At 39.6% G+C, this 15,353-nt stretch overlaps 1 protein-coding gene across 1 annotated transcript in view; it reads left to right on the top strand.

Moving 5' to 3' along the window:
- Positions 1-15,353, top strand: part of Col22a1 (collagen type XXII alpha 1 chain) — a 245,476-nt gene that overhangs the window by 162,388 nt on the left and 67,735 nt on the right. The window contains exons 44-45 of the mRNA XM_051178562.1: positions 3,088-3,201; positions 4,575-4,628. Of these exons, the coding sequence (XP_051034519.1) occupies positions 3,088-3,201; positions 4,575-4,628 (168 nt within the window). The remainder of the gene's footprint in view (positions 1-3,087; positions 3,202-4,574; positions 4,629-15,353) is intronic.

The following is a 15,353-nucleotide window of genomic DNA, read 5'->3' as shown; positions in this document are numbered from 1 at the left end:
AGTCTGTGCAAGGCAACTCAGGATAAGGAAAAGGGTCCTAAGGGCAGGCAAAAGAATCAGACAGTCCCCCACTCCCAAATCTGAGTCCCACAATAACCTCAAGCTAAAACATCAGTATGTACGTGGAGGATCTGAAGCAGAACCATGCAGGTGCCATGATTGCAACCTCAGTCTTGATCCCTTATGAGCCTTGCTTAGTTGATTCTGTGGGCAGTGTTCTCCTAATGTCCTTGGCCCCTTGAAATCCTTCCTCCCTATATTCCATAAGGTTAGCTAATGTTTTGGTATGTGTCTCTGCATTTTCTCCCATCAGCTGTTGGAGCAAGGCTCTCTGATGACTGGGTTCGGCACTATCTATGAGTATAGAAGAATATTGTTAGGAATCACTTCATTGATTTTTGTGGCCAGTTTTTGGTTCTATGCTAGGCTTCTGGGTCATCTAGATTCTAGTTCCTTGCCATCCAGGTTGGGTTGAGCATGAACTCCCTTTCATGGCCTGAGCCTCAAGTTATACCAGTCATTGGATGGCCACATCTGCAAACTCTGAGCCACCATTACCCAAGCACTCATTATTTCTTATTGTTGGACTTGGAGGCTCTTATTTAATAAACAAGAAGATTGAGTCTCATAAATTTGAGCCCATATGCCAAGTGGGTTGAAGTCTTGTAACATCATATACAAGAGATAGGAGGTATATGCCACTGGGGCCTGGCCAAGCCCATTTGGTTAGATAAAGGACAATGTTCAGTATCTGGAAACTCAGAGAATATATGACTCACTTTCAGCAGGGGTGTAGGATCTAAAGAAATTGGGGTTCCAAGGTATGAACAGCCAAGAACATCAGTAGGTCTATAGGTAGTGCTCACCTCACTTTGTGCTGACTGGTCCAGTAGGTTGAGTCTAGCCTTCATACTGAAACAGCTGAGACTGCAGATAGCTCTGTTCTTCAGAAAACAGACTTGCATAGCCTACAACTAGGAAAGACATTAAACATTTTCTGGAAACAAATAGTAAGGATTTTATTTTTCCAAGTCCAGAAAAAGTCTAGTGACTTGAGTTCTTGCTGCCATCAGACTATTTCTCCTTACAACCTCTCTTTTCCTCCCTCTTCCTCTTTCCCTCCCTACCTCCATACAATCATCCACTTATTCATTGAAATATCATCCACCAGCCATCTATCCAACCGCCTATCTACATTTATATCCCTTATGTCCATCTGCCAATAGACACCTATATTCATTCATCCATACATCCATCCATTGTTGCAATGCATCTCATTTATGCATCTCATTTAAAAGTACTGTAATACAAAGCCTTAGTTCTTCTCTGCTCCTCTAATTTTAGAAGAAAGCAGGGACCAGGAAACATGTAATTTGCTCCATTTTACCTCATTCAAGTTTGCTTCATATACTATAATAATTATGCAATATACCTTCCAATAATAAGTTTCTCAAACAGCATGCTGAAAGATGACAGAACAGGGCATGAACAAGTCAAGTGATTGATTAGTTGATTCATTGTTAGATAGCTGGTTTTGTGTCTTTTGGTTCATTTATTAAACTCAGCACCATGAAATACCATTTGTTATGACTGGCCCTTGTAAAGATCAAGACTATTCTATTCCCTCCTTTGTTGGGAGAGAATGAAGTTACAGTTGAACCACCCTATAGTCATACAAGTCCATAGGCACATCATAGGCTTTCCCTGTCAAGATGCTATCAAGGAAGCTTAGGGTAGAAGATGAGTAATGTATATTTCAAGATTACATAGCAGAGAAGCAAGAGAAATGAGAAATTGCTTTGTTTCGGTTTTTGATTTTTTAAGACAGGGTTTCTCTGTGTAGCTCTAGAGCCTATCCTGGAACTCAATTTGTAGACCAGACTAGCCTGGAACTTACAGAGATTCACCTTCCTCTGCCTTCTGAGTACTGAGATTAAAGTCATGTGCCACCACTGCCCAGTAAGAAGTTGTTTTTATAACAGAAAAATTACATTCTGAAATTAGAAGTCAACCCAGGTGAACATGGAATTACTTTAGACTGTAGGTCACTGAGTATGAACTCACATAGTGGTCATATGTTTTAATTTGACTTTCCATGAAAAGCATTAAGTGGACCTTAGCTAGTGCACTTACTTTGCATTTATTATCACCAATCAACCTTTAGATTCAGACAGTCAATGGTTTCAAACCTCATCACAGTATCCAGCAAACCAGAGGCTTCACCAAGCATCTTTTCCAAGAGTATGTCCTCTGAATAAATAATGGGCCAATAACAATGGCTAAATGTCCTGGTCATTGTCTACCTGGTTTCACAATCATTCTAAGTGTTTTCTTTGTGTTATCTAATTTATTTTACTGTAAGAAGAGAGAAGGGGCAGATGGGAGAATGCATAGATGAGCTTAGGAGGAGTGATCCAAGAGAGGGGTGCTAGAGGTGGCTTCAGTGTAGTCAAGCGACTTGGTAATTATCATGCTGTGAGCTTTTCAGATGTAGAGGTAACACAGGTCTGAAGATTTAAATTTACTCCAGTAACTGTCTTGATGAAGAACAAAGCTGAGTTCCAAGAAATATTTATTAATGTCTGTCCTGGGGAAAGAACAGTGCTAAGCAGGGTCAGAACATGACTGTGTCACAGCCAGGACATACTGTGCTAGGTGACTGTGGCCCTCTTTGTTATTTAGGAAGCCACTTCATCTTGGCACATCAGAGACTACCTCTTGGCTTTATTTGACTCTGTCCTCAGGGCAGAACATTCTATTTCTTGTAACACTAAATGTTTACATGTAATGTGTACTCTTTTTGCTCATACCCACAGGCATTTTTTACATGCATTTTGCCATCATTTTATCAGGCCATACTTCCATCCAGGTGACTGGCTAGAACTAGTGAAAAATGGGGTAATATTCCAAATACATTTGTGCTGAAATAAACTGAGACACAAAAGTGCCTGGGCCATACCAATCCATCAATTTCTTTTCATCTTTGTTGACTTTTATAACCAAATATTACCCAGAGGGGTAGGACCTGGGGACAATTTGCCTTGTAAGTAGCTGAATTATTTACTTCATCTCATTTTCTTCTCTAAGGATGTATGCAACAATTGCCCTCCTGGTCCCCCAGGCCTCCCAGGTCTTCCAGGTTTCAAAGGGGACAAAGGTCTCCCTGGAAAGCCAGGGAGAGAAGGCACAGAAGGCAAAAAGGTAAGGGTAATGGTGTAAGAGGCTCCACTGATGCAATGAAGATTTCCACTGTCTAGATTCTCTCAGGTCATTGCCATTTTATGAAAACACTGCCTGTGGCATTGCAACGTATGGTGATATCTAGAAAACCACACTCCTTTGATGGGTCTTTTCCACCGCCTATTTGCATTCCATCCGTCTGAAATTAAGCTATAGAGTATATGCTAATTGCCACAGTAGACTTTCACACCCATGTTTGCCTGTCTCACAAACAAAGCTCAAGAACTGAAGAAGTGATGCTTTCTTTGAGCCAGAAGTCCGGGAACTCAGAGTAAACTCTGCCTTCCAGATTCTGTTTTTCTAGTGAATCAGATCAGAGGCAATGAGTCAATTCAAATTTAATTATGTCCTTCTGGGTTTAGTATTTGAGGTTTCCCTCTCCCTGATATCATCTTCTTAGTGGGAGGGCAGAGACACACACCAAGGCCACTGGGTTCTGCATAAATCCCAAAATATCTGATGACACCTAGTATTAAGGTTAATCCAGAATAAGCCAACCATTAATAGTGGGTACATAAGAATTCCTTCCTTCAGGATAAAGTCCAAGTGTATTCTTCTAATACAGACAGCAGTCTGATGTTCTCATCCATTCATCCATGTACTCACTTCATCACTACCTATTACTGATAATTCATTAAGTGTGTACTAAGATTCAGTGGTATACACCAGTAACTTCAGTTCTTGTGAGACTGAAGAGACAGATTACAAGTTTGAAGCTATCCTGGACTATCTAATAAGTTCCAGACTAGCCCAGGCACATAGTGAGACTGTCTGGCATTCCCCTACTCAACAGAAGTGTGTATTCTATATGTTAGTCAATATGTAGACTCTGGAGAGATCCAAAATAAAAAGCTTGAGTCCTGGTTTTCATGGAGTTCATGAGCTGGCTTGGGTAGAATGGTACATAGATAGTTTTCCCAGAATGGAAGGATAAAACTGAGAGCAAAAACCCCATCCCAACAGTGAAAACTGATCCACGAATGCAGGAAAGACAGGTTTTGATACTGAATAAGCATCCAGCCAGAATACATTGCCCATTGCAGGCAATATGTTAAGAGATAACTGAGGCAAAGAGAATTCCTACTCCATATAGCCAAGAGAGCCAGCCACCCATTGAGACATTTTCTCAAGATAAGCCAAAACAAGCCCTTGAATACAAGAGGACTCAAAACATGGTTTGTTATCCAGTCTTGTCTAAGATTCATCTGGTAATGGTGATTCTGGGTCAGCCGATTGTCTTTATCTGCAGTTAAGAGATTTATGAGTTCAACTTGAGCTCCTTTTTAGAATTATTATTTTCTTAATTGTCTTTGTTATTTTTGTCTCTTTGACAGGGAGATGCTGGACCCCAAGGCCTCCAAGGACCTCCAGGCATAGCTGGACCACAGGTCAGTGAATCCCAATAAACATCCTATATTCTCCTACTTCACTGCTTCTCTAAGTTTGAGGCAAACCATGTATAACAACCTTAACATCCAGGAAATCAGATGTATATCTGACTTTATAGTGACCTGGGAAGCTTCAGTGAGCCCACTGAGCCTGAGTTTCTTCTATACAACCACTCAGTATGCACACTATAGTCATGAAGTGTTGGAATATGTGGTACTTAATGATAATAATGGATTTATTATCAGACACCTCAACTTCACTATATAAAAGAAGTCAGAATTCAGAGGAGTTCTAGGATGCAAACAGTAACTGATGACCAATTATAAAACTGTGAAGAACGTGCTTCATAAATGAGATTGAGCTCTGCTACCCTCATGGGAACATAAGGCACACATTTTAAGTCACTTGGGCGAAGCCACATAGATGGGGCAAGGAGGGCCAACACAGAAAAGGGAGGCAGGAGATATCAATCAATGAGCAGACAGCAAAATGTTCTATGATGGTCAAAACTGGTGTTCCTGGCTTGGAGTCATAGGGGCTATCAGTGTCAGCACTCAGCTATAAGAAGAGAAGGCACAGTGCTTGGATAGGAACATCACAGGAAGGCTCACTCCCTACAATTGTCCCTCTTGATATTTACAGGTGATACTCTGGTCTCCTGTGGCCTTAGTGCCAATGGTTAGGGAGGAGTGGTTCTTTGTGTCTCTTCCTGTCTAGATGGAGTATCACTCTTAGAATGGTGTGGGTAGCAGGGATTTGAGGTCAGGAGAGAGACCTGGGCTCTGACTCCCTGCCTGGGATCTTGAGAGAGCTTCTTAACATTTCCGCCTTGCTTTTATAATAACCCAGGGAATGTCATCATGATAAAAGAAGGTGAAATGCTGTTGTCAGCTCTCATTTTATTGTTCTCCAAGTCCCTGGAGTCACAGCCTGTGGCATGAGCAAAACGATGATAGATATAATATCTAAGAGGCAGCCAGAAGTCTCAGTAGCCAAGGTAGAAATAAATTCCTTAATGTGATACCTTTGAGAAACTTGAAATGAATATAGTAGATTCAAAACAAACAAACAAACCAAAATTTAAACAAAAGCAAGACCAACTCCCACTGAACTGACTATCCTCACCTTCACTGTCTTTCTGCTAAACTCAGGTAGTCAGCACCCCTTTTGGTTACATTTCGAAATTATGTTTATTTTTGTTTCTCTAATGAAGAGAGTTTTAAATTTTTTATTAATTTTTTTTTTACATTCTAATCCCAGTTCCCCCTCTTTCTCTCCCCCTGCTCCACTCCCCTCCCACTTCCCATCTGATCCTCAGAGAGGGTAAAGCCTGCCCTAGGAAGTCTAATAAGTCTGTCCTGTCCCCGTATCTCATTGAGACAGGACCAAGACACCTTCCCACACCCCTGTGTCTAGGCTGAGCAAGGTATCTCTCCATATAGAATGGGTTCCACTAAGTCAGTTTGTGCATTAGTGTTAGATCTTGTAGTCACTACTATTGGTCTCATGTATTATCCCAGTCACACCATTGTCACCTATATTAAGGGAATCTAGTTTAGTCTTATGAAGGTTCCCCAATTGGCAGACCTGGGTCAGTGATCTCTCATTAGCTTGGGTCAACTGATTCTGTGGGATTTCCCATCAGGGTCTTGAGTCCTTTGTTCATATTATAGTTCTTCCCTCACTTCGATTGTGTTCCAGGAGCTTAGTCCATTGGTTAGTTGTGGATTTCTGCATCTGTTTCTGGAAGAGGGTTCTAGCTTCTCTGAGGTGGTGGATTGCAGGTTGGGTATCTTTTCTTTATGTCTGATATCCACTTATGAGTCAGTACATACTATATTTGTTTTGGGGGAGCCTAGTTTACCTCATTCAGGATGATTTTTCTTTCTAGTTCTATCCATTTTTCTGCAAATTTTAGGATGCCATTTTTTTTTTTTTTTTTTTTTTTTTTTTTTTTTTACCACTGAGTAGTACTCCTTTGTGTAAAAGTACATTTTTTTTATCCATTCTTCTGTTGAGGGGCATGTATGTTGTTTCCAAGTTCTGGCTATTAGGAATAATGTTGGTATGAACATAGTTGAACAAATGTGCTTATGGTGTAACTATGCCTCTTTTAAGTATATGCCCACCTGTGGTATTGCAGGGTCTTGAGGTAGTTTGAGAAATTGCCATACTGTTTTCCATAGTGGCTGTACAAGTTGGTACTCCCACCAGCAATGGAGAAGTGTTCCCCGTTCTCTACATTTTCTGCAGCATAAACTGTCATTTGTGTTTTTGATCTTAGCCGTTCTGAGCAATGTAAGATGGTATCTCAGAGTGATTTTAATTTGCATTTCCCTGATGACTAAGGATGCTGAGCTTTTCCATCATTTGATATTGTTCTGTTGAGAATCTGTTTAGATCTGTACCACATTTTTTGGTTGGATTATTTGGTAGTTTGATGTCTAGTTTCTTGAGTTCTTTGTGTATTTTGGAGGTTAGCTCTCTATCAGATGTGGGGTTGGTGAAGTTCTTTTCCCATTCTGTAAGGAGCTGTTTTGTCTTGTTGACCATATTCTTTGTTTTATAGAAGCTTCTCACTTACAGGAAGTCTCATTTATTAAATTTTGAACTCATTGTCTGCGCTACTGGTGTTTTATTTAGGAAGTCATCCAATGTTCCTGTGTGTTCAATTGTATTTCCCACTTTGTCTTCTGTGAGTTTCAGTGAGAATGGATTTATTTGAGGTCTTTGATCCATTTGGATCTGAGTTTTGTGCATAGCAATAGATGTGGATCTATTTGCATTCTTTTACATGTTGACAGTTATTTCAGCACCATTTTTTAATATCTTTTCTTTTTTATGTTATATCATTTTAGCTTCTTTGTCAAAAATTAGATGTTCATAGGTGTGTGGGTTGATATCAGGGTCTTCAATTAGGTCCAGCTGTCTGTTTTTATGCCAATACCAAAGTGTTTTCATTACTCTAGCGCTGTAGTGGAGTTTGAAGTCAGAGATGGTGATGCCCTCAGATAATCCTTTATTGTACAGGATTGTTTAGGCTATCCTCAGTTTCTTGTTTTTCTATATGAAGTTGAGTATTATTCTTTTCAAGGTCTGTGAAAATTGTACTGTGAAGAGTTTGATGGTGATTACACTGAATTTGTAGACTACTTTTGGTAGAATTGCCATTTTTACTATGTTGATTACCTATTCAGGAGCATGGGGGATCTTTCCATTTTCTAATTTATTTTTTAATTTTTTTTTCTTTAAAGACTTGAAATTCTTGTCATACAGGTCTCTCACTTGTTTGGTTAGAGTTACCCCAAGATATTTTATGTTATTTGTGGCTATTATAAAGGGTGATGTTTCTCTGATTTCCTTTTCAGCCCATTTGTCATCTGTATATAGGATTACTTGCATCCCATCTCTGTGTTGTTGTAGGAGTTCTCTGGTAGAATTTTGAGGGGTTACTTATATAAACTATCATAACATCAGCAAGTGGCAAGAGATTGACTTCTTTTCCATTTTGTATCCCTTGATCTTGTTGTTGTTGTCTTATTGCTATAACTACAACTTCTAATACTATGTTGAATAGATATGGAGAGAGTGGGCAGCCTTGTCTTGTTCCTGATTATAGTGGGATTGCTTTGAGTTTCTCTCCATTAAGTTTGATGTTGGCTGTTGGGTTACTGTATATTCCCTTTATTATGATACAGTATGTTCATTGTATCCCTATTCCCTCCTAGATCTTTATCATGAAGGGGTATTGAATTCTGTGGAATGCTTTTTCAGTATCTGAGGAGATGATCACTTGTTTTATTTTTCTTTCAGTTTGTTTATATGGTGGTTTACATTGATGAATTTTCATGTTGAACCATACCTGCATCTCTGGGATGAATCCTACTTGGTCAGGGTGGATAATTTTTCTGATGTGTTATTAGATTTAGTTTGCCAGTACTTTATTGAGTGTTTTTCTCATCTATGTCCATGAGAGACTTTGTTCTGTAATTCCCTTTCTTAGTTTTGTCTTTGTGTTGGTTGGATGTCAGAGTAACTGTAGCCTCATAAAAATAGTTTGTCAATGTTCCTTCTGTTTCTATTGTGAGGAGTATTGGTATTAGATCTTCTTTGAGCATCTGGTAGAATTCTGCACTGAATCCATCTGGGCCTGGGACTTTTTAGTTGGGAGACTACTGATAACTGTTTTTATTTCCTTAGGGTTGACAGGTGTATTTAAGTTGTTTATCTGTTTTTCATTTAATTTTGACATGAGGACATGAGCTACTTATCCAGAAAATTGCCCACGTCCTTAAAGTTTTTCAATTTTGTGGAGTACAGGTTTTTGAACCTGATGATTCTCTGGATTTCTTCAGTGTCTATTGTTATGTATCCCTTTTCATTTCTGATTTTGTTAATGTGGATTTTCTCTGTCTTTTGGTTAGTTTGGATAAAGATTTGTCTATTTTGTTGAATTTCCAAAAGAACCCATTCTTTGTCTCCTTGATTCTTTGCAGATTTTTTTGTTTCTATGTTATGGATTTCAACCCTCAATTTGACTATTTCTTGCCATCTAGACCTTCTCAGTGAGTTTGCTTCTTTTTGTTCTAGTGTTCAGTTGTTTTGTTAATTCATTAGTATGGGATTTCTTCACCTTCTTTATGTAGCCATTTAGTGCTATGAACTTTCCTCTGAGTATTGCTATCATTGTTGTGGTATGTTGTCATTTTCATTAAATTTTAGGAAAACTTTTATTTCTTTCTTTATTTCTTCCTAGACCCAAAGTGGGTCAGTTAATCATTATTAAATTTCCATGTGTTTGTGTGCTTTCTGAAATTAATGTTGCTGTTGAATTCTAACTTTAATATGTGGTGATCTGATAGGGTATAGGGCTTTATTGTAATTTATTTTTTTTTCTTATTTTACATATTGATCCCAGTTCCCTCTCCCTCCCTTTCTCCCTCCCTTTTTTCCTTCCCTCCCTCACTCCCTCTCTTCCTTCCTCCAATGACCCTTGACCACCCTCCCATCCTATCCCCCCCAATCCACAGGGAGGGTGATGCCTTCCAGGAGGGATCAACAATATCTGTCAAGTCATTTGGAGTAGGGACTAGGCCCTCCCTCCTGCCTCTAGGTTAAGGGAGTATCTCTCCGTGGGGAATGTGCTCCCAAAGTCCTTTTATGTACCAGGGATACATCCTGGTTCCACTTTCAGAGGTCCTTTAGACTGCCCAGGCCTCCTAACTGAGACCCATGTTCATGGGTTCTGAGTCAGTCCAATACTGGTTTCCTAGCTATCAGTCTGGGGTCCATTAGCTCCCCTTGTTGAGGTAAGCTGTCTGTGTGCTTCTGTAGCCTGGTCTTGTCCTCCCTCTCTGCATCCGGATTCCAGTTTGGCTCAGTGTTTAGCTGTGGGTGTCTGCTTCTGTTTCCATCATCCACTACATGAGGGCTCTATGATGGTGAATAAGTTAGTCATCATTCTCATTATCAAAGAAGGGCATTTATGGTAGCTTTACCACTGTTGCTCAACTTGTTAGATGGGGTCAGTCTCGTAGTTCTCTGGACATTTCTCTAGAGTCACTTTTCTCTTCAAAACTATACTGGTTCCCTCTTTTATGCTCTCTCTCTCTCTCTCTCTCTCTCTCTCTCTCTCTCTCTCTCTCTCTCTCTCACACACACACACACACACATCTATTCCTTCCCTGACTTAATCTTCCTAGTCCCACTTTATTCTTTTTTTTTTTTTTGTTTCTGTTGAAGTTTACTTTGTTACCAAGTATTGGTCTGTTTTTTGAGAAGGTTCCATGAGGTGCTGAAAAGAGTATATTCTTTATGTTTGGGTGAAATGTTCTATAGATGTCTGTTAAGTACATTTGAGCTACAACAGCTGTTAGTTCCCTTATTTCCCTATTAAGATTCTGTGTGGTAGCTCTGTCCATTGGTGAGAGTGGGGTGTTGAAGTCTCCTACTATTAGTGTGTGGGGCTTGATTTGTTATTTAATCTAATGTTTCATTTACAAATGCAGGAGTCCTTGTGTTTGGGGTTCAGAATTGAGATTTCTTCTTGATGTATTTTTCCTGTGATGAATATGAAATGCTCTTATCTTTTTTTTATTGATATTAGTTTGACGTCTATTTTGCTAACTATTAGGGCATCTACACCAGCTTTTTTCTTAGGTCTATTTGATTGGAAAATTTTTCACAACCCTTTACTCTGTGGTCATGTCTGTCTGTGAGGTTTAGGTGTATTTCTTGTATGCAGCAGAAGGATGGATTCTGTTTTGGTATTCAATCTGTTAGCCCGTGTCTTTTTATAGGTGAATTGAGATTTATATTAGTGGATATTAATGACCTGTAACTGCTAGCTGCTATTTTGTTTTTGTTGTTGTTGATCACATTGTGTCTTCAATTCCCTTCTTTGGGATTTGCTGCTATAGGTTCATGCATTTCCTGTGTTCTTGTGGACTTAGGTAATTTCCTTGAGTTGGAGTTTTCCTTCTAGTTCTTTCTGTGGAGCTGGGTTTGTGTGTAGATATTGTTTTAATTTGGTTGCTATCATGGTATATCTTGCTTTCTTCATCTATGGTTATTGAAGGTTTCTCTGGGTAAAGTAGTGTAGGCTGGCATCCATGGTCCTTTAGTATGTGCATAACATCTGACCTCTACCTTCAGGCTTCCATTGCTTCTCTTGAGAAGTCAGGTATAATTTATGTTTTTTTTTTTTTTTTTTTTTTTTTTTTGTCCAGTCTATTTAGTGTTCTGTAAGCCTGTTGTATTTTCATCACTAGAAGTGCAACATGCTATCCATTGAGCCACAGAGCCAGAGGGCCTGTTGTATTTTCATAGGCATATCCTTCTTTAGCTTGGGGAAGTTTTCTTCTATGATTTTGTTGAATATATTTCTATGCCTTTGAGTTCCACTTCTTTGCCTTCTTATATCCCTATTATTCTTAGGTTTGGCCTTTTCATGGTGTCCCAGATTTCCTGTATGTTTTGTGTTGAGGATTTGTTGGACTTAAAAATTTTTTTGAATGATGAATATATTTTCTCTATCCTATCTTTAACACCTGAAATTCTCTCTCCCATCTCTTGGATTCTTTTGCTTATGCTTCCATTTATGGTTCCTGATCAATTACCCAGATTTTCCACTTCCAAAATTCCCTCAGTTTGTGTTTACATTATTGCCTCTATTTCAGATATCATGTCACAAATCATTTCCTTCACTTGTTTGATTGCTTTTTCTTGGTTTTCAGTAAGGAGTTTGTCAATATCTTCCAAGTTTTTGTTTGTCTTTTCATCCGTTTCTTTCCTCTTTAAGGGCCTCAATCATACTCATAAAGTTATTCTTTAGGTCATTTTCTTCTACTTCATCAGTGTTGAGATATTCAGGTCTTACTATTGTAGAACCACTGGTTTCTAGTGGTGTTATATTGCTCTTTATATTGTTGAGTATGTTCTTACCTTGTTGTCTAGGCATCTCTTCCTCTAATTGATATAGGTGGAACTTTGCTTCATGGGGTTTCTCTTTCTTAATTGGTATAGTTGGGGGCTTTGGCTCCATAGACATAAGTAGAGCAGAGCTTCTCGTGAATCCTCCTGCTAGTGGAAGTGGGCCCAGGGCTCAGATGGTTACTTCTTGAGGTGCAGGTGGGGCTATAGCTCCAGAAAACACTCCTCCCATTTGAGATGTAGTTGTGGTTGAGGGTCCAGTGGTTGTATTAGCAAGGCATCTCCAACAAAGAAATGGCAGTAGATGCTGGCTGGGACTCAGGTGCTCTTTCCCAGAGAAACTTTTTGCAATACTTTCTGGAAGTTAGTATTGGAAACTCCTGCTGTAATTTCACCAAATGGTCATTCTTCACTTCTGGGCCTAAGGCTAGGACCTCCCTCAGACAGTGCTCCCAGGTCTGGGGCTTGTGGCTCCCTTGATGCTTCTCTGGGCATGAAGCTCAGGCCTTTCTCTGACACTGCTCAAATTTTAAAATGTTGCTTGGGGTTGCACTTGAATCTTGGTTACTGAAAAAAAATACTATTATAGTGCTTGGGCTGGTCAGATGCCTCTGTGGGTAAATGTGCTTGCTGCCTAACTTAATGACCTGATTTCAATATCCAGAAAGGTAGAAGGAGAGAACCAATCCCTGAAAGTTGTCCGCTGGACAGCACAATTCATTGTATGTGGTGTATAACGCCCCTCAATATAATTGCAAATAAAAAAAACAGTCTAAAGGTGAGTGTTTGCATTGCCTTAATCTGGACACAGCCCTTCCACATGGTGTTGAATTATTTTAGATTTATTTACATTTATTTTCTGTATATAAGTGTTTTACCTGACTTTATGTATGTATACTACCTATGTGAAGTGCTTGAAGAGGCTAGAAGAAGTTTTGAGGTCCTCTAGACTTGGAGTTATAGATAGTTGTAAGCTGCTGCAAGCTGAACCCAGGTTCCTCTGTAAGAGCAGGCAGTACTCCTAATAGCTTCATATTTACTACTATCACAATGCAGTAAGTCAAACAACTAAAAACAAGTAGTTTGACCAAAACCAGATCTTGGATGGATCATTATGAGAAAGCTCTAGGTTGCCCAGGTCCTGCTTGGCAGGCTGAGATGGCTAGCATTTGTGGTCCACATACATACATACATACATACATACATACATACATACATACATGGTTTTGACATATATGTATGTCAAGATATAAATATATATGGTTTTGATGCAGTTCAGAGTTTGGCTTTGCCAGTTGGTGGTGTGGAGAGAGAGAAAGTGAGTGAGAGAGAGAGAGAAAGAGAGAGAGAGAGAGAGAGAGAGAGAGAGAGAGAGAGAGAGAGAGAGAGAGAGAAAACTGACTCTAAAGAAAAACTGCCATTATTACTTCCCATTGTACACAGACCAGACCAGGAGATTTTGCCAATGGTACTATTTCATTGAGCAACACCAAGCAAGTGTAGCATTACTGTGTGTCCCACTACCCACTATATGTGAATCTCTTCTTTGATTCTGCAGGGAAGGCTCAGCCATCCCCCTAGAGAATTCTGTGCAGCAACTTCAGCTTTTCCTTCATTGACCTTTGCTGCCATTATGCTGGCTGCTGGCTGGAGCTTTTGAAAAGACGGAGCTTTTATTGAGAAAGACAAAAACAAATTGATTAAACTAGTGCACTTTATGCATTGAAAACTGGCTGTTTTCTCTGTCATCTCAACTGGGTAATCACTGATCTTATGCAAGGGAGGATGTTCTTTAAATATTTAATGTTTCAAAAGAGCTCTTGCCAGAAAAAAAGAAAAAGCTTGGTAATTCATCTGAAAGCCAAAGCTCTTGCTCCTCCATTTGGTTACCAGTGGTGATCTCGGAAACTCTGTAGGCCTCAAGGATAACCTACACAGTAGCAATGTCCTAAGGTCCAAGCTCTCTCTCTCTCTCTCTCTCTCTCTCTCTCTATATATATATATATATATATATATATATATATATATATATATATATATCCCTGCAGTATCAAACATGCCACTGCAAGGGAAACTTATCTCTTCTTACAGAGGAACTAAAGTTCAGCAAGACAAGATACCAGGAACCAAGCCCAGAGGTTGCATAGCTGAAGTTGACCTACAAGTGCATAGGTCATCATACTTCTAACTAATAACAACACCAGCATCCAGCACCTGTAACAGTTCTGAGTGGGGAACAGTGCTCCTTCATTCTAGGCTGAAAGTAAGACCTTTGAGGTAGCCTGTCCTTGTCATCATGGAGTGTTGCTAAATGAGTCATAGAGGCAATTATGCCTTTTCTGAAAACTGGTTGACATCTTAGTTCTTGGTTTTAAATTCAGGTTACCTTTTTTTCCTCCACATTTATTCCATGCCACTTTACAGAAAACTGGCTTGCTTCATTTCTCTTCATTCTCACTCATCAAACAGCATTTTTGAAAGATTTGTGGACACAAAGATGAATTTTTCAGCAGAAAATTCCCCTTAACAGAGAAAAAATGACCACTATAAACATCCTTTGGTTACTGAAGACATTGAGTTTTCACTGATTTCCCTGCATTGCCAAGAAAGCCTGGATCTTGGTTTGCTGTTGTCATTCATGGCCTCCTGTCCTTCATCTGGACTGACTCTGTATAGAGACAGTCTGCAGAAGCTGGGGATGGGGATGAAGATGGGGAGCTCAGTACCACGGATACCTCCAAAGTTCTGTCCAGGGCCCAGATATTGGGTGCTGTTTTGCTTGATGTCTTGTAGAGGAAGAACAGAGAGCAATCATGGTGACAGCCCTGGGAGCATGTGTTTCTCTATTCAGCTATAAGAGCTTCTATGCATTGGTAGTGGTGACTGTTTAACAACTGTCTCTGTAAAGCACTTTATTTCTTGTGCAATGCACATTCTCAACCAGGCCATGGGTCTAATGGAACCCTAAAAAGGATCTAGAGATACCCCAGAGAGCAGACACCCACTTTGGAAGTTCTGAATTATTCTGAGGAGGCAGAGGCAATACTTACTGCTGTTCCTATTGACAGATCACACTCAAGAACCCCATCCATCAGAAGTCATCAGAGCCATTTGCTCCACAATCTCTTAATGAGCATATACCTTCCACCCACAGGTGCTCAGCCCTGGGGTCTATCACGAAATTTTTACTTTAACACCTTCCTTACAAGTCAAGTAGTACAGAGGGAGATTAGGTATAGGTCATTCTTTGATGTAGAGAAGAGTCTCAACAATCTGCTAGGAACACACAGAGA

The sequence above is a fragment of the Phodopus roborovskii genome, unplaced genomic scaffold (genome assembly GCF_943737965.1).
Source record: "Phodopus roborovskii unplaced genomic scaffold, PHOROB, whole genome shotgun sequence".
Lineage (NCBI taxonomy): Eukaryota > Metazoa > Chordata > Mammalia > Rodentia > Cricetidae > Phodopus > Phodopus roborovskii.
This window is presented reverse-complemented; position numbering and strand designations above follow the sequence as displayed.